The sequence below is a fragment of the Prosopis cineraria genome, unplaced genomic scaffold (genome assembly GCF_029017545.1).
Source record: "Prosopis cineraria cultivar Desert tree isolate PC_DT_omini unplaced genomic scaffold, ASM2901754v1 PC5, whole genome shotgun sequence".
In the NCBI taxonomy this organism is placed as follows: domain Eukaryota; kingdom Viridiplantae; phylum Streptophyta; class Magnoliopsida; order Fabales; family Fabaceae; genus Prosopis; species Prosopis cineraria.
Genome location: NW_026555336.1, coordinates 11572575 through 11591895, shown reverse-complemented (window position 1 = coordinate 11591895; position 19321 = coordinate 11572575). Strand labels below are relative to the sequence as shown.

Here is a 19321-nt window from a genome sequence, read left to right as displayed (position 1 = left end):
AATTGAATCAAATTAGTTGATTGAATTGAACTAGGATCAAAACAACTTTTGATGATTCCATTTGGTTAATTGATTTGGTTACTGGGCTTTACAATGGGTTACATGGACATATGTTAATATACTTAATAGCTAATCTCTTCTTGATGTAATCCCTTTCCATCTTAGGGACCTTCTTGAAAATAGTACTTGGAATCTCAATCTCCTCATGTTAGTTTTACGTAATTAGGCCCCTCTTTTATACAAAAAAAAAATATTTGTCTGTCCATTTACAATGAGTGTAAATGATATTACCAATCCATACATGCATGCATGCATAGATAGATACATATATATGTATGAACATGCAAATGATAATGACCCATATATGATTATGAAAAAAAAGACATAAACAACAAAAATTACCACAGAACACCAAGAAATAGAAGTGGAATTGAAATATAAGTTTTTTACTTTTTCAAGAGTATAAAAAGAAAAAATAAAAAAAACTATACATATAAACTAATAAACCATGTATATGTAGAAAAATACTATATAAATAAGTGAATCAATTTGATCTATTTAGTTTTGAAATTTGCTGATCAAATTGAAGCAATCAACTAAAATTTAAAGGAACAAAACTGAATAAAAAAGTGTAACTGAATAGACCGAATCAAGTAAACCAAACTCAATTTAATTTGATTTGATTTTTTATTTTGGTTTGGTTTTGCTCACCCTTAGCAACATCTCAACCTTTTGAAACATGTTTAGATGTCAAATAAAGGATTTAGTCTCATTTTCTAGTGAAAAAGGGTGAAATGAAGTAGGAAACATGTCATTGGCCATATCCATTCACAAACAACACACCAAAGAGAGGTATCTGCTTGAGGACATCATCAGAGTAGAAGTAGGTAACCTTTGTTGATATCTGATGCCAGGGACAACATTGTTGTGTTCAGTGATGGACATGAGATTAAGTCAACTGGTCAAATACAAGTTTCATCCAATGATAGATACTATTACAACATGCAAGACAGACGCCAAACATAATTGCTTTTAACATTTTAAAACATGAAAATTAGACAAAAATGTTAGTATTTTAAAGAGAAAGTGGATGACAATTAAAGGAGATGACATTATGAGATATCTAGGGTAACAATCCAAGGATTAGAGGCTTCTAATCATCCATTTGAGGTTTGGGGTAATGATTCCTCCTCCTCCTCTTTAATATAATTAGTGCAAATGAGTTATTGATGGAGTTTGGTGTTTTGGCAACAAAGGATTTGAATTCTTGTTAGGTTGAGGAAGTTTTTCTTACTCATTGAGTGGTTAATATAGTGGTTGTTTGGATAAACCCTAGGTTGTTAGAAGAGGAATTTAGAATTTATGAGGATTTAATGGTCGTATAACATGATTAATTACCTTAGATAAATTGTTATGCTTGTTGAATGTGAATCTATGGTTGAATTGAATGTTATGGTGAATTTTGGATTTGACGAATATTTATTTTTATTTTTAAGGAATTTTTGGTTTGGATAATTGGATGGTTGCTTAGCCAAGGAATTGATTTGTTAGAAATTTTAAATGACAAAGGTTTTATGTTTAATGTTTAATAATGATTAGAATTGACTTGGTTTGTCATTTTAAACTTGAGATTTTAGTTTTAAAATTAGAGGAAAGTGTTGTAAATGGAATAATTGAGTGTAATTGGTGATGAATTATATTGTTTAGCTTATAGGCCAATATTAACTTCATTGGTGGACTTGAATAATTCAATTGGAGTCGCATGCCCCCAAAAATATTGGTTGTACCTACCCCATTTAACTTGAATGATAATGGTTGCTACTAAGGTTTTTATTTCTTCTCTTTACTAGTCACCAATTGTTATAAATAATCGTAATTAATGTTGTTGATCAATTATGACATTGATTTTGACATGACTATGAAAAAGTGAATTATGTTATGATATTGAGACCATTGCTATATATGGACATATAAACAAACAAATATACATGCATGCATACTATCCTGGCTAGCTTAGATACCTTTAGCCAGGCAATTCTTCCATGAAAGGTGAGCTCGGGTTAAACTATGTGTTTTGGTCTAGTGGTGTAACCTACAAGTTCAATCAGGAGTATTGGAGGCTCAAATGGATATATAATCATGCATTGCATTTATTTTATATACTTATTTAAAGTGTAAACATGTTTTAAATACCTTGCTATATTACTTGTTTATAATTTTACTTATTAATAGATAGTATAAATTATTCTAGTTACTAGGACTTTATCTCACTTTGTGGTTATTATTTTATAAATCCAAAGATGGAAGGAAGACAAGGGAAAGAGCAAGGCAAAGAGTAGCAAGACTTCTTGTTTGTGAAGACTTTACATTTTAGGTATGGTAAATGAATTTATTTAAAGTTAAGGTTGCTAGCTAGGAATCTACATGATTTTGGACTATTCTTGTACAATATGTTTTGATATTTTAGCCTAGGTTTTATGTTTGTAGATTTTTGAATTACATGTAGAAGGGCTAAAATATTAGTACAAGCATAGGCATATCTTTTAGTGCATATTTGGATAACCACACTTGTAATGAAAAATTGGGGTATTTTAACCTATTAGGTATATTTGTTGAAATATTAAGGGAATAGGTTAAAGGTTTTTACAAGTGTACTTATGATGTTTATATGTTTTGTGTTGAGATGATTTCGCCTAAAAAATGACATCTAGTGAATTTCATGAATTGCCTGATGTGATGTGAAAATGGGCATTAGGTGGTCAAACCTTGATATTGATGTATTCATTACTTGGTAAATTGTCCAATCAGGTGCAAAATATCCTTTTAAACTTCGTTCAAGGTTTAAAAGTAGTTGATAGCATAAGTTTGGTGTTTTGGACACTAGGATACTTGAAAATTGCTTTAAAATTGACTTTATGTATCTGGATATCCAATTTTAAATGAACCATTAAGATTAGACTAATAATTTTCCTTTCCTTCCAAACAAATTGGAGAGATGTCACTTTTCCCTCAAGCTTACCCCATTTCCGACCAAAGAAAATCATAATATTGGGGTTTATAATAAAAAGCCAACTATTGAACTTATTTGCAGAGACATATCACATGGTATAAAATGACAATGCATATTCTCCCTGTGGAAGATCTCCCTTCAAACAATTACAAGTTCATGCCACTGCAAATAACTTATACAACAATATAGTTCTTCATTAATACAATGCTAGAAAGAGTGAATTACATGAACCCTAATAGTAGAGCTGGTCATTCAGGCGAGTTAGGCTTATTCAGGTTGGGCTCAATTTGGGCCAAATTTATTCAAATTGACTTAAAGTATCTAACCCTCTTTAAAAAAAACCTATATAGCTAAGCCTGACCCTAGCTTTATTTGGCTGGGCTTGGGCTAGCCCGTTAAGCTTAGCCAAAATTATCTACTATACATACACATATAGACTGAAATTCCAGAGGTTGGGCTTATTTGGTTCAGGCTATAATCGGGTTGGCTTATTCGAATTGGGCTCAAAGTATCATACCCCCTTAAAAAAGCTCATATAGCCAAGTTCAGCCTTAACTTTTTTTGAGTGGGTTTGGGCTAGCCCATCGGGCTTGGTTCGAATTACCGACTCTACCTAGTAGCTTTAGTCTTTCAAAATCATTTTTAATTCCACTTCCATGCTACCCATACTCATCTATAGCAAATTCTAGCTCAATGGAACCTTTAATAATATGAAAAACACCCTCAATTCTCAAAATTATTAAAATCCCCAATTTCAAATCCCTTATAGAAAATTTTAATTTCATATCTTGGAAATTATTAAAATTCCTAATTTCAAATCCCTATATAAAATTTAAGTTACATATATTTGTTTTGATATTTAAAAATGCCATATATCCATGATATCTAATTGACGTATGAAAAGCAAAAATTAATTTTTAGATATCACATATATTTTAGTTTTTCTTTGATTTATGTGTTTTTTAGAACTGGGATTTATATTACAAGACAAAGAAAATATCTTCTACTTGAGTATTTTACATAGATTTATATATAATTTATGTGCTTATATTGATGAATTAATGCATGAATTAAAGATAAAATTAGCCAAAATATCTTAGTATATTTTCAGGAAAAGGAGACAAAATAGCATAAACAATGCCTTAAAACACAAAGCTCAGAGTCAAGGACTAAAGAATATGGGGGGAAAAAAGCCACATCCAATTGTGGTCAAACTTGTGAAGGATATTTCTACTTGTACATGAAACCCACCACGATAATTCTTTCATATTCTACATTCATCCAGTTGTGGTCAAACTTGGGAAGAGAATCTTTGGTAGCAGACATGTTGCTTTGGTACGCATGAACATGGCTAAACAAAGCTTGACCATGCACGGATTGAAGGCGCTGAGGTGAAAATTAAAATTTTAAAATATTTTAAATTAGATATTAGCATATCAGATGAGATAAGATGTGATCTAGATAGATTTTAAGCCTAATGAAGATAAATATAAATAAACCTTTCAAGAACCTCTCAACACATCCAATCATATATTTGAAGGTTAAGGGGCATATTACAAAATCTGGAGGAGTCCTTCTAAATTGAGAGATTTCTCTTTTTTCATCTTTCACCAGAATGTTCTCTACAACTCCAAGTAGGTACTGCAATGATCTATTTGCCATCTGAAGAGAAACACTAGTGGGCTTCAAGTTAGGGATTCCAAGTATGCAGGCAAAGGCATAAGATTAAAAGAAGGACCCAAATTACACAAGCATTTATCAATTTGTAAGTTAATGATAAGATAAGGAATTCTGGGTCGAACCCAGAGGAAGATAGTGATCCTTGTTATTTATACAAGAAAGAAATAAGAGTTTTGAAATAATTTATTAACTAATTATGCAAATAAATAAGAAAAATGATGAACATGGTGAAAATGATGAGCCAACCAATCCAATAAGTGTTAGAAATAAGGATTTACCCACCAAGATGGATTATCCTAATTTAGTTAATTATCTTTCCTTATTTATAGTGACAACTATTTCTAAGGTATCTTACTTACCTTTCAGTAAATTATGATGTACTTAATTAGAGTTAAATTTAGTTTGCACTAAATTTCACTCTCTAACTAAACTGTGAAACTATGATTTAAGTCGCCACTAATTCCTAAATTATTATTATATCAATCTCGTGCACTTGCGGGAGTGATCACTACTCTCTCTATTTTTTGGGATAATGCAGCTTTTAGTCCCTTATATTTGGGAGAGTTATCGATTTAGTCCTTCAAGATTAATTTTTATCTTTTTAATACTTAACATTTCATAAACTTATCTAAGTAGTCCTTAATCTTATGAGAGAAATTAATAACATAAAATTATGTTGACATGACTAACAAAATGATAATGTGACAACCATGTAGATTAATAATGTGAGAAGAAAAAATAATGACTTGAACAAGGAAAAAAGCAACATATTTAAGGAAAAAAGTCACATAGATTTAAAAAAAGCTATGTAGATTTAATTAAGAATTGTAAAATAGTAAAATCAATAACAAATAAGCTATTAGGACTAGGAGATTTGGCTTAGGTGTATGAATTAATCCACATATATTTTCCTCATTAGTAATTTAATTTACATGTCAGATTTTTTTGAGAGCTAATTTTTCTTGCCACACTTAAAGAGCTAACTCAATAATTGAAGCCTTAAGGACTGAAAGGATACAAATTGAACTTGATGGGTCAAATCAATAACTCTTCCATATGCAAAGGACTAAAACTTGCATTATCTCTTTATTTTTTTTTAATGTTCACTACTTTTGAAGTATTTTTATTTATTATACTACCTTCAGTACATAGACACATTCTAAAAAGATTCTTTATTTCTTAATATAGGACACATGAAAGGGTATTTAATAGTATTATTTTTCAATTTACCCTTATTATAAATTTAATTTTATTACTTAATATATATGTGTATCTCTTTTTCTATTTGTAATTTGGGTAAATTGGAATTTTTTTATTTTTTTAGACATATTTAATGAATTAACTATTATTTATTGGCTTTAATGAAATAGTTAAAAATATCTTATAATAGAAATTAGACAAAGTACATATCATTTAAAATTTAATAGAACATTAATCACTATGCCAGAAATGTGTCTTATCTCTATTAATTTTATAAATAAGACCACATTAATTGCTAAAATAAATTATAGACACATTAATAAGATTACAAATTTTTTGACATATTAATTATACAGACACTCTCTCTCTCCTTTCACCCGATGCATAAGATATTGTTCTGAAATTTATTTTATTCTAATTGGGTGATATTACCCACACCTAATCGAACGGTCATAATTGAAAGTAAGTTCCCCACCTGACCAGCGGCTGAAATAGACTCGATTAATATCAAGTACGTAAAACCGGACCGGTCATTGAACCGGTATTGGCAACTGGGTCACGGGTTAGTGGTTCAATTAGGGTTGAACCGGGGGTTGAACCGGTGGCAAACTGTCATGATTAAAATAATACAATTTAATAAAAAACATTAATTATAAAAATATTCAACTAAATTCAACCATCAAAAGTCTAACATAATAAAATACAATATTTTAAATATCTATCATGATTCATTACACTTACAACTCTTCAATCTCAAAAGTCTAGAGAAGAGATGGAAATAGAGTTGGAGAGAGACGGAGATTGAGCTAGAAAAAACGAAGAGTCAGAGACTAAGTTAAAGAAGAGATGAGATAGCAAAGAAAGAGATAGAGTTGGAGAAGAGATGGAGATAGAGCTGGAGCCTGAAGAAGAGACGGAGACTAAGCTAGAGAAGAGACACTGATTAGGTTAGGGTGAGAGAGGAGAGACACAGATGAAAGGCCGAAATAAATGCTGTCTGAAAATCTGAATTGGACTTAGCGTGCTCTATCTCTAATTTTTTATTTTTTAACTTTAGTTTTACTTTTTTTTATTATCTTATTTCTAAATTCAGCACTCTGAAAAATAAAAAATGGAAAAAAAGTCAAAAAAAATAACCGGTTAACCCAGTCAACCACCGGGTTATACCGGGTTGAACCCGGGTTGATCGGGTTACACCGGTTTTTATTTCGTCACCGGTTTAGGAATAAATCCAGACCAGACAAGGGACCGGGTCACCGGTTTTTGGGTTGACCCGGCCGGTCCGGTCCGGGTTTCAATACCATGATTAATATTGAGCAATATTTTTTTTTATTCATAACTATGAAGCTGAAAGGACCTTTTTCCGAAAAGAGAGCCAAAGCCTGGAATAGAAGGTAGAGCACCAAAATTTTTGTATGGTTGGTGCCAGGCTGACGGCGTGACATCATCATGAGAGGCACAAAGCGTTTTGCTGCGTCGGACCCCAACCCCGATAGCAACGAAACCACCGTAAGTTTATTAGTGATTAGCAACTCGTTTTTCCTGCTCTGGAATTCATGTTATTGAAGTAGCTTGAAGCTTCGGCTGCATTGGAATTTCACTTGTGCTTTTGTGTCCGTTGGCTTTGGCAACTGCCACTTTGATGCTTACTTGCCATATCTTCACATTTTTGTGTCTCCTTCAATCTCTTGCGCTTTAATTGTAAAGAAGAAATTTTTTGGAAAGTGTTCAGCAAAATGCAAATGGGTCCTTTTTTTTCTTTTTAAATTGACACCGAGTGTCCTCGACATGGTTTCGAACTTCTTTTATCTAGAACCGAGAGTTTATCCTTTTTTTGTATTCAAGAACTTTGTTATGAGAGGAACAGCGGTACTGGTGTATGGAAAGTGGAAGATGGAGACTTGGAAGAATAAGAAGTTCAACCTTGCATATGAAGACAATCATCAGCTGATGGTGTTTGACACACGATTTACTGACAAATATATGATTTTAATCTTTAAACGCTTCAAAGCTTGAGAATGGTAAAGATTAATCACGAGATAGAAGAGTTTTTTCAGTTCATTTAAGCACAAAATTTACCTGAAGTGAAGTCCATTGGCTGATCGTGATAAATCTATGCATAATGTGTTTCTGTCCGTGGGTTTTCCTTCCTTTTTTTTTTTTTCGTTTTTTGTTTTTTTGTGTTGCCAGCCTGTTGATGTTAAATTGGCTTTATTCTTTGTGACTTTTTGTTGAAGCTTATTATATCTTCGCTTCGAATATAATGCAGTTCCAGAGTAAAAGAATAATGGAGGGATCTCCTTTTGGATTTCATAGGGCAGAACCATCCCAACCACCTGTGGATACAACACAGCCATTGGATACGAAACGGGCTGAGTCATCACAGCAGCATGTGAGAGCTCTAAACACTCAGTTTGCAAGGTCCATCCTTTTTTCATGTGATCAAATTTGCTTTTGCATTCATGTCCTCTTTTCAATCAAATATATATATCCTCTTTGCAGGCTGAAAATAAATCCTCTTTGTACTTTGACTTTAGCAATTATGTTATCTAATTTGGTGGTTATCATGCATGTTCATGTCCTATTAGCTAAATTTCAGTTTGAAGGATATCACATTCCTATGGTTATGATTGTCATATGCCTGCTTTCTACCATCATGCATTATTCTTAGCTTTATTGAGTTATGAATTTTTCTCATTTTCATGCTGTGGTTTTTCTTATGAATAGCTGGATTCAAAGTCAACTGAAGAATCATCCTGATGATCTTTGGGAAGATGGTGTGAGAGATTACTTGACTCATGCTTCCAGCATAATGGTAATTTTTCATATGATTCAATGCTCTGAAGTTGTCTAAGCTATATAACTTTTCTTTCTAATGTGTTCAGCCGTACTCTATTACAGGTCTGATTGAGTCCTGCTTTTACTATTTTTACTTGTGTTCACTGTAATTAAACTATATAGTTGTACACCCTGATGGACATACCTAGCATTCATATCCGGTTTAATTGTAGACTTATGGCTAGATTTGTAAGTTTCAAAGAATTCTTCATTAATTTAAGATGACAAGTCAATTGCAGCTGTGACTTGTGTGCAAAAAGAAGATTGAGCAATGTTGATTTGTTTAAAACTTGATGTGGGTTATGTGTATTGTAGAGTATGAAGAATGAGTAGCACTATCCATGGCTTATTAATAGTGTGACTTGTTAGATTTTATGTATTATATAATGACATTTCCTAATATGAGACATGTGCACAGCTTATTGTGCCAACTTCAGAAAGATTGTTTTGGTCAGAATCGTGTCAAGTGTCTAGTTGTGGAAGGAATTTGGAAGTTGCTCTACATCTATTGAGATAATGCCTGAGGAGTGATAAGATACTATACATGTGTTGACAGCTTTGCAGAATCAGACTGAGAAGGGGTCATATATGGTTGTTGAGATGGTTCCTGCCCGTTTTTGTTCTACCATGGCATTGAATATGTGTCTTTTCAGCAAGCAAATATTTGTTGTTTAAGGCATCCAATAAATTAGGTGTTTCTAACCATATAGTACAACAGGGGCTGAGACTAATAGGTGTTGATCTATTTTAAAGATTGTTTGCTGCTTGTTTATTTTGAGCTAGTTTGGGCAGCTCCATAGACTAGGTATCATGTTGCTATTGAAGCACATTACATGTTGAGCATATACCATGTATCGTTTCAGGAAAAATTCAGTGACGTTGTCAACTGGATCAAATCAAATGCTGTCAAGGGAGAGAATTTGCCTCCTAACACAAATTTCCATGCTGCAAAGAAATCATTTCCTGAAGTGGCCAGAAAAGAAAATAACATATTTGGTCAGAAAACAGTGTTCCCTCCTGTTAGCACTGCGACAAGTTCTACAATTTCATGGAACCCTACTGGAATATTCTCCAACAATCAAACCCCCGTTTTATTTGGTAAGTCTTGTATTCTAAAGATTTTCCCATCACATTCCACATAAGGCTGCTTTCTCCGTATTAGCAACTCTAGATTGAGATCCCATTGGTGATTAGTTAGAATGATTTCATTTATTGCATGCTACACCCTAGAAGAAATTGTTAAAATTGAAAAATTTGATCATATGATAAAAAAATTTGTTAAGCTTAGATCATTCAATTCCATTCTTAGCCTATAAGAATTATATCTGCTGGTCTGAAATTCTAATGACGGGAAGTGGTCATGTGAAGAACTTAATATTAGGATCCATCTGTTGTTAGAGCAAAACTAATTATTTATCCTTTCTAAAAATGCTAATATCAGATCTAGAGCTTCAAATTGCATTTGCATTTTAATTTGGAAAACAAGATAAAGGACACCTTAGTTGTCAAATAGCATGGAAATTAACAGAATTCAGCTTATATGATAAGTGAGGCATTCTGTCATCTGTTCTATTGGGGTTCAAAGCCATAACATGAACTTTAGCAGAATATCATGTCACTGTTTCGTTTTGAGATTGACCATTGAGTTTCTGCTCACTTTTTAGGGAATCAAAGTTCAGCTCTCTCTAAAGGTGATGCTTCTGATGATGTAGATGAAGGTTAGAATTTGAGGCCTTTGTTCTTTTTCCGGGGCACATTCTCCTAGTTCATGGTTAAAATAGTTCCACATATCTTCTTCTAATGCTTGATGGAGTTAATAACTGTCTTTCTCTACATGGACAATGCTTATGACGTGTGAAAACCTATGCTGAGAAAACAGTGGCATCTGCTACTTTAGTGAGATTATGATGGACTCTATTTTTTATAACTGAACGACGTTTTAGTAGACATGAAGGAAAGAGAGATACAAAGGGAGAGTATAGAAAATGGGACGTTGGAACTTTAGTAATTGCATATCCCTGTCATGCATATATACATACATTGGAGTTGCCAAATTTTGTAAAATAAAATTTGTACCTACAAGAAGTGTAAATGAATACTCAAAATAATAAATTTAACCCAATAAATTACAAAATGAGTAGATTTTAAGTATTAAATAATTCACAAGCTCAGTAATGCATTTATAATTAAGTGAAGCCTAATTCTTGTAATTTAAATATACTACATGTTTAGTGTTGGATACAACCTTGGGAGCTTAAAAAATTATGGGTCTTATGAGTATGTTGCTGATTCATGATTTAAGAATGTCATATTGGTATTTCTTGCCACATTGCAAAGGCGTAAACTTTTGTGTATTTTTGTTCTTAATACTATTTGCTCTATCACCGATTTATTTTTATGTCGCCAATGATTTTCAGTGTTCTGCCCTTTTTTTTTTTTAAATTGATGATAAAATGGAGACATTTCTAGTTCGGATGTAGATGTATTTGCTTATTTTTTCTTATTTTATGCATTTAAGTATCATTGGTGATGGGGATATCGACATTTGCAAACTCTTCCAGTATCACAACTTTTATGGCATGAATGACTAATCTGATAAGGGGGATGGTTAATAAATGTTCTTCGTTTTGTTACATAAGATGAATTGCAGCAGCCTAGCAGCCCATCTGTGAAGAAGTCAGAAGAGAAGGGAGTAGTAGTTGTGCATGAAGTGAAGTGCAAGCTTTACGTGAAGGTGTTATTATAGACTACGTTATATGGTGACTCCAGTAAAGTTTCTTTTTAGTGTATATGATTAATGAGTCTTTGAAATGCAGTTTTTTAGACTTGTGGGCATGTATTGCTTTGACTTGGTTTCATGATGTTAATGACGATTATTTGGTGTCTTTATCCTTGATATGTTTAGTCAACCGATCCGGAGGATAAGGATGCATGGAAAGATAGAGGAATGGGGCAATTGTCGATTAAATGCAAAGATGGCTTTAGCAAGGCTACCAAAGATTCCAAACCAACTATTGTTGTTAGAAATGAGGTTTATTCTTTTTACCCTTTTTCTTATTGTATGTGTGTTGGTAGCTTTGAAAGTAATTGATGCAAATGCAAATCCTTTTTTTTTTTCCCCCAAGAAATTCATTTTTCTAGTTTCAAATTTTTTACTTCTACTGATGGCAGGTCGGAAAAATCCTTCTCAATGCTTTGCTCTATCCAGGCATTAAGACAAATCATCAGAAGAACTCACTTGTTGCAATATTCCATACTTCGGTAAGAAACCTGGGATGAAATATTTCTCATTATGATGCATATGCAGATACAAAATACAAGTTTAAATTAGCAAAATATTTGTAGAGAACTCAGAAAAATGCCCACGTTCCGTATCCCATCAACAGTTTGGTTTTTATACGCTTCTAACATGATTGACCAATTTGCTGCTCGCTTCTGCTTTTTTCCTCATTTTTATGGGCCAGGGTGTATATTTGGTTTTTGGGAGAAAAAACTTGAAAGGCTAAACTTTCAGAATAATGGAAAACCGCTGTGACAGGATCTCTCTCTCTCCCCTTGGTCCCCTTCTTTTCAAGAGGAGTCCCTAGCTTCCTAACTCCTATTGTGTATCCTGAATTGTTTCCAGTCCTGTAGGTTCTCTACTCTCTTGAATTTAAAATGAAAAATCACTGATTTCCCCGTAGGATGTAGTGGGTGGATTGAGCGTGATAAGCAGAGACCATTGACATCTCTGTTTTGCTTTTCTTTGTGGGCTCTATTTATTCTTGATGGGTATCTATCTAAATGGGATGGAAAACCCTATCACAAAAGTTAGCTGTTAAGGGAAGAGAACCAATCTATTTAAATACTCCATTGAATATTCCATACTACTCAATGTCGGAGTTATTATTACTTGGCTCCCCATAGAAAGCTGATATCCTGACAACTACACTCCATGGCATTTAATTGGCTTTCTGCTGATTATAATCTTTCTTAAGTAGCCCTTTCTAGAATTGCTGACAATTAGGCTTTGATACCAATTGATGGACACATAAGTGGGATGAGGAGCTTTACTCTAAAAGATAGCTGTTTAGATGGGAGTACTAACCTATTTAAATATTTAATTGAGCATCCCATTCTCCTTAATGTGGGACTTGGTATTCCATACTACCAAGTCTCTATCAATCCTTTTCAGTTTTTTTCCCCCAACTGGGCTGTAGTTGTCTACTTTGATTAAAAAAGAAAAACCATGAAAAGCAAATGTGAATGCTGAGATTTTTGCAGGATAACGTGGATGGGAGTGACGGAGATAAAGAGAGTGTTGTAGCCCGAACATTCTTGATCCGGATGAAAACAGAAGAAGATAGAAATAAATTGGCATCAGTCATTCAAGAATATGCCCCTGAATCTTGAGATGAAAAGATACATTGGGATGAAATATTGTCTTCCCTTGAGCCTATGCCCCTGAATCTTGAGGTGAAAAGAGACATTGGGATCAAATATTGTCTTCCGTTGAGCCTTTTACCGTAATGTTATAATAGTGGATTGAGCTCCCATTTTCGCCCTTACAAAAATCTAATTTTGTTTTTTCCTCTTTTCTGGAAGCTTCATTCTCATTATCAAAGATCCTTTGTTACAAAACCAACGTGATTTGGAAGATGCTACATAAGTACCATAATTTTTTCCCTACTTTGTTAGCATGGATCTGGGTTTGTCACTTGTGTTCAACGTACTGAAAATCAGAGTGAATATTGAATCCGTCAAAACACTTATTCAAAAATTAATTCAAACTGTGATTAAGTTAGTCATAAATAAAATGCTTTATTGGATCGTTCAAAACACTGATTTAATGATTTATCAGCTCAACTGGATGAGTTAGATTTGAATTTTCATATTATGCTTTTCTATTATGCTATTAATAAATAGATAGGTGAAATTGAAAATTAAGCTCTATCATTATGTGATTTTTTTTACTTAAAGCTCATATTGGTCATGTGTTGGATATCAACGATAAATATCTAAATTTGGCCAGTGTAAATACCCATTTTGTCTGGGCCCACAAAAAATAAATGAATAAACAAAAATAATTGAGAAGCCTTTTTTTTAATAAAATAATAAAAAAAATGGAAATTAATAAATAAAAATTTAAATGAAAAAAATTCTCAAATTTATACTTTAATGAGTCTTCAGTTGAAAAAAATCAAATGAAGATTTGATTCTCAAATTTGTGTCTTGACATATAATGATAAAAGTTAAATAAAATTAATTATAAATTATAATTTGATGGGATTCAATCATTAAAGATAGAAGTTTTAATTCTAATCTATAAAAGGAAAGGAAGAGTCAAGAAAGAAGAAGAAAAGGGGAGAGGGAAACATGGAAAGGAAGAGTATGTAAGATAGGAAGGGGAATTGGAAATTTGTTAAGGGCATCCATTGCATCTTTCATCATGTGTCCAGATGCTTTCTCATGCCAATAAACATCCTAATATCTAAAGTTCTAGACATATCTTTATTTTGCCCGAGACTGTTTATAGTTATCCCATTAATTTCTTTGCCAAATATTCGCCTTGTTATGGTTACTTCAAGATTACATGGTACTTATCCTCCTTGTCGTTAATATGCATACACATCCTCCATTGTTGTTTCTATATTCAACTTTGTTCCCAATTTTCTTGTGTACTTAACATAAGTGAAAGAATTTCAAGAGATGGTGATTGATTCAGGTATTGGCTTGTCCTATATCACTTGTTTATTGTTTATCACTCGATTATTTTGTGTTCAAACGCACGCATCAAGTATGGAGTCCCCTCCCTTTCTGTTGCTTTTATTATTTTTGATTTAAGGGCATTATGGGATATATAGATTTGGCTTGTCTTTAAATTCCTTTCTTTTTATTTTTATCATGTGAGATTTTTAGAATATTTCACAAGTACATGGTTAATTGATATGTCATGTGTAGCAATAGGTTACTACAGGTATATCTTAAATCCATTTAAAAAAAATAAAAAAGTCATCTTTTATTAAAAAAATAAATAAACAAATTAAGAAAATGACTTTTATATTGTGTGAGATTTTGAAATCTCTGTGGGCATGAAATAATTAATCTTCATGTGAGATTTTTAGAATCTCTGCAGGAACTTTAATCTAAATTTTTTTCTTCCAAAATCTTTTGTCAAATATTGGAAGAATTCACCTTTATAAATTAAAAGATACAAACTTAATAAAAAAAAAATTAGTTTTCAAAATTTAAATCATTCCTTTAAAAGTCACCAACAAATGACATGCACCTTACCTTCGAACTATGTGGATTTTGATCCCTCTAAAGGGTATACAAGTTCTAGTATTTATCCTAAGTCAAGTTTAACATGTAAATAAATAATATTTTTCTTGATTTAATCTTAATTTTCTTCTTATTTTCTTTTATTGTTTCATTAATTAAGGGTAATTAAATTTCATTTTAGGTCACATTAATTTTGTTTAGTCAACTTAAAATAACCCTGATGTGGGGTGCCTAACATTTTTTTTTTATGTTCAACTGACACTAGAATCCTATTTTGCTTGCTGTAGACCGTTTTATTTTTTAAAATAGTTTTCAAAATTATCATTTTAAAATTTTGGTGGCAAATCATTGGACTTCAAAAATGCAAAAACACAAGTTATTGCAAATAAAGATATTTTTCTTTTGTGGTTTGGATTTCCAACTTTTGTTTATTCATCAAATCTGGTTGAAAAATGTTTGCCTTTAACTTTTCATCCCTTGAGAAAAATTAGTCTTGGTAGTTGGTGAATACTCCTGTTTTTGTGCCATTATGATTAAGTATCATTGGCACAGCAATGAGAATTTTTATAAAGAAAATATATCAACAAGTTTTATATTTTTTTAATTTTCAATTAGGTCCTTATGTTTTAATTTGTTTTAATTGAGTCCTTACAATTTAATTTATTATATATGTTAATTTTTGAAGATTAAAGTTGATAATGAATTATTAAATTTCCCAAAACAAAAATTCTTTTGGAGTTTAAAGAAAATTTACTTTAATACTTTTACAAAACAAAAAAAAATTGATTTATAATTGTTTATATTTTTATTACTTTTAATGAAAATTAAAATGTATAAAAAATATTTAAAAGACAATCTAATTATATAAATTTTGAGTTATAAAAATTATGTAATTAATTATAAAGGTATATATCATTGAAAAAAATATAGAAGTTTTCAATTTTTTAAAAGAAAAACTTAACAATTTTAACTTTTAGGGATTAATAAATTAAATTAATAAAAATATAATAATTTAATTAAAAAAATAAAATTTAGGAATGTAATTCAAAATTAAAACAAAACTATAAAGACCCACAAATATATTTTTCTAATTTTTATCAGGAAATACATCTATTTGTTTTTTCTTTTGCTATGAAAATACATCCAATTTTAAATATTATATATTATTATATAAAAAAATCCTATTATTAATATTGTTAACACTTTAAAATTCACTTATTCTGATTTGATTAGAGAAATATATTAAGTATATGATGTTAAATATTTAAATCTTGTCCTTTTAAATGTTGTATGAAAAAATAATGAATTTAGAATTTTATACACACAAGGGGAAGGACAAATGAGTAAATTATTTCCTAAACTTTATGTTCAATAGTATCATAGGCCTAAACTCGTTTACTGTGCAAATTATTTCCTCAACTTTTAAAAATAATACAATATAGCCCATGTCATTAACAAAACTTAACTTTGATTGTTAAATGACTAAAAAATTGACAAAAAATGTGTTAAAAATGGCAGAAAAGGATAAAAAAATTACAAACAAGGGCTTAAAAAATTACAAAAGATGACCAAAAATTTTTTGGTCCTCTTTTAAAATTTTTGAGTTTTTTCTGTTATTTTTCTAATCAACTAAATATCAAAGTTAACTTTTACAGCCGAAATTAGATTGTATCATTTTTAAAAGTTGAGAGAATAATTTTTATAATAAATTAGTTTAACATCTATAATACTAATGGATCTAAAGTTTAGGAAATAATTTACTTATTTACTCGATTATATATGCATATAACATTTTTTTAGAAAAAGTTTCAATTCCACCCTCTTAAAATTTTCTACTTTGTCCCCCTATTAATATTTTCTAGTTCTACCTTGTATAAACATGAATTCCTTTTTGTGATTTCAATATATTTTCATATTCTTTCATGTTGCTATCCATTTTTTTTAAAATAAAAAGGGAGAATGACAAATAAGTCCTAAGACATGCATTTACTCCCAAGAAAGTCCCAAGAAATTCCAAAGCACTAGTAAAGTCCCAAGGTCCTTAAGGAAGATTATATGAACAAAATTAATTTACCTAAATATCCTTGTTCAATTCCCAAAATATCATTCTTCTTCCTTCAATTCATTCACTTCTCAAAGTTTGAAACCAAAATTAGGAACTGTGGAAGGTGCCAGTCTCACCTACAACCCATTCTCAAGATTGCTTTACCAACGGTACAATCCTTTGGCTAAGGACTTCGCTAAAAACTCACAAATCGCACCCTCATAGTTCGCCTTGATCACTAGTATCACATTTGTAGACCTAGTGACACTTACGTAGACAACCTTGTGGGCCAAGCTCTCTTCAAAGATAGTGTGGTTGCCGTCATAGTTGGCTCTGCTCTAATCCCTGTGGAGAAGCTTCTATTTGAGATAGTATAGAAGTCATAGTTGTCTTCGTCCTCATAGTTCTCATGAACTCTAGTTGATATTTCTTTAATTTGGAATTAGATCAACTTAGATTTGGTTGACATATGTATGTGTGTGTATATGTATATATTGGTAGTTTCAGGGGGTTTTTTTTTAGTATATAGCAACCCTTTTTTTGTAAATCCAAATTGATGCTTTAATGTATGTGAAGTATTTATATGTGCAGATGCACTAGAAGAATTAATATATGTAGCTGATATGTACAATTTATATCTTCTGTGCCTATTAAAGTGTTTCCTATTAAAATTTTGAAATGGAGTTGTAAAATTTCATAAAGAAGTTACAAAATTGAAAATCTCAGTTGCAAATCACTGAAACTTTCTCTTGGAATAATAACTTGATTGCTTTGCACCTGAAAAACAAATAAAGTGTTTCATGTTGAAATTTCAAACTGAAGCTGCAAAATTTCGAAAAGAAGTTACAAAATTGAGAGTTTTAGTTGCAAATCACTGGAGTTTTTCTTGTGGAATAATAACTTTATTTTTTGCTTTGCAACTTCAAACATTCAATAATGCTTCCTGTTAAAATTTCAAAATGAAGTTGCAAATTTTTTGTAAAGAATCTGCAAAATTAGGAATCTTAATTGCAAATCATTAGAGCTCTCTTTTGGAATAATAACTTGATTGCTTTGTAGCTAAAACCAAATAAGGGGTTTCATGTTAAAATTTCAAACTGAAGTTGCAAAATTAGGAATCTCAATTGCAAATCACTTGAGCTTTCTCTTGGAATAATAACTTGATTTTTTGCTTTGCAACTTCAAACATTCAATAAAGTGCTTCCTCTTAACATTTTGAAATGAAGTTGCAAATTTTTCATAAAGAATTTGCAAAATTAGGAATCTCAGTTGTAAATTACTAGGGCATTCTTTTGAAATAATAACTTGATTGCTTGTAGCTGAAAAACAAATAAAGGGTTTCATGTTAAAATTTCACATTGAAGTTGCAAAATTGAGAATCTCTGTTGCAAATCACTTGAGGTTTCTCTTGGAATAATAACTTGATTTTTTGCTTTGCAACTTCAAATATTCAATAAAGTGCTTCTTGTAAAAATTTCAAAATGAAGTTGCAAATTTTTCATAAAGGTGTTGCAAAATTGGGAATCTTAGTAGCAAATCACTGGATCTTTCTCTTAGAATAATAACTTGATCGCTTTGTAGCTGAAAAATAAATAAAGTGTTTCATGTTAACATTTCCAAACTTAATTTGCAAAATCTCATAAAAAAGTTACAAAATTGAAAATTTCAATTGCAAATTACTGGAGTTTTCTTTTCAAATAATAACTTAATTTTTTTTCTTTTCAACTTCAAACATTCACTAAAGTGTGTCTTGTTAAAATTTCAAAATGAAGTTGCAAATTTTTCATAAAAAAGCTATAGAATTGGGAATCTCAATTGCAAATCATTGGAGCTTTCTTTTGGAATAATAACTTGATTGCTTTGCAGCTGAAAAAGAAATAAAGTGTTTCATGTTAAAATTTTGAATTTAAGTTGCAAAATTAAAATCTCAGTTGCAAATCACTGGAACTTTTTCTTAGAATAATAACTTGAATTTTTACTTTGCAACTTCAAACATTCAATAAAGTGCTTCCTGTGAAAATTTTGAAATGAAGTTGCAAATTTTTTGTAAAGATGTTGCAAAATTGGGAATCTTAGTAGCAAATCACTAGAGCTTCCTCTTGGAATAATAATTTGATTGCTTTGTAGCTAAAAACAAATATCATGATAAAATTTTGAATTTGAGTTGCAAAATTGAAAATCTTAGTTGCAAATCACTGGAACTTTCTCTTAGAATAATAACTTGATTTTTTGCTTTGCAACTTCAAACATTCAATAAAGTGCTTCCTGTTAAAATTTCAAAATGAAGT

General features: G+C 31.1%; 1 protein-coding gene across 1 annotated transcript; it reads left to right on the top strand.

The window, feature by feature from the left end:
- The first annotated feature begins 7329 nt into the window (after positions 1-7329).
- Positions 7330-13396, top strand: LOC129310567 (uncharacterized). Its single transcript, XM_054952452.1, has 9 exons — positions 7330-7399; positions 8160-8311; positions 8618-8705; positions 9592-9826; positions 10393-10446; positions 11368-11462; positions 11634-11759; positions 11900-11989; positions 12992-13396. The coding sequence occupies exons 1-9, from the start codon at positions 7340-7342 to the stop codon at positions 13118-13120; spliced, it is 1029 nt and encodes a 342-aa protein (XP_054808427.1). The 5' UTR covers positions 7330-7339; the 3' UTR covers positions 13121-13396.
- Positions 13397-19321: the final 5925 nt, after the last annotated feature.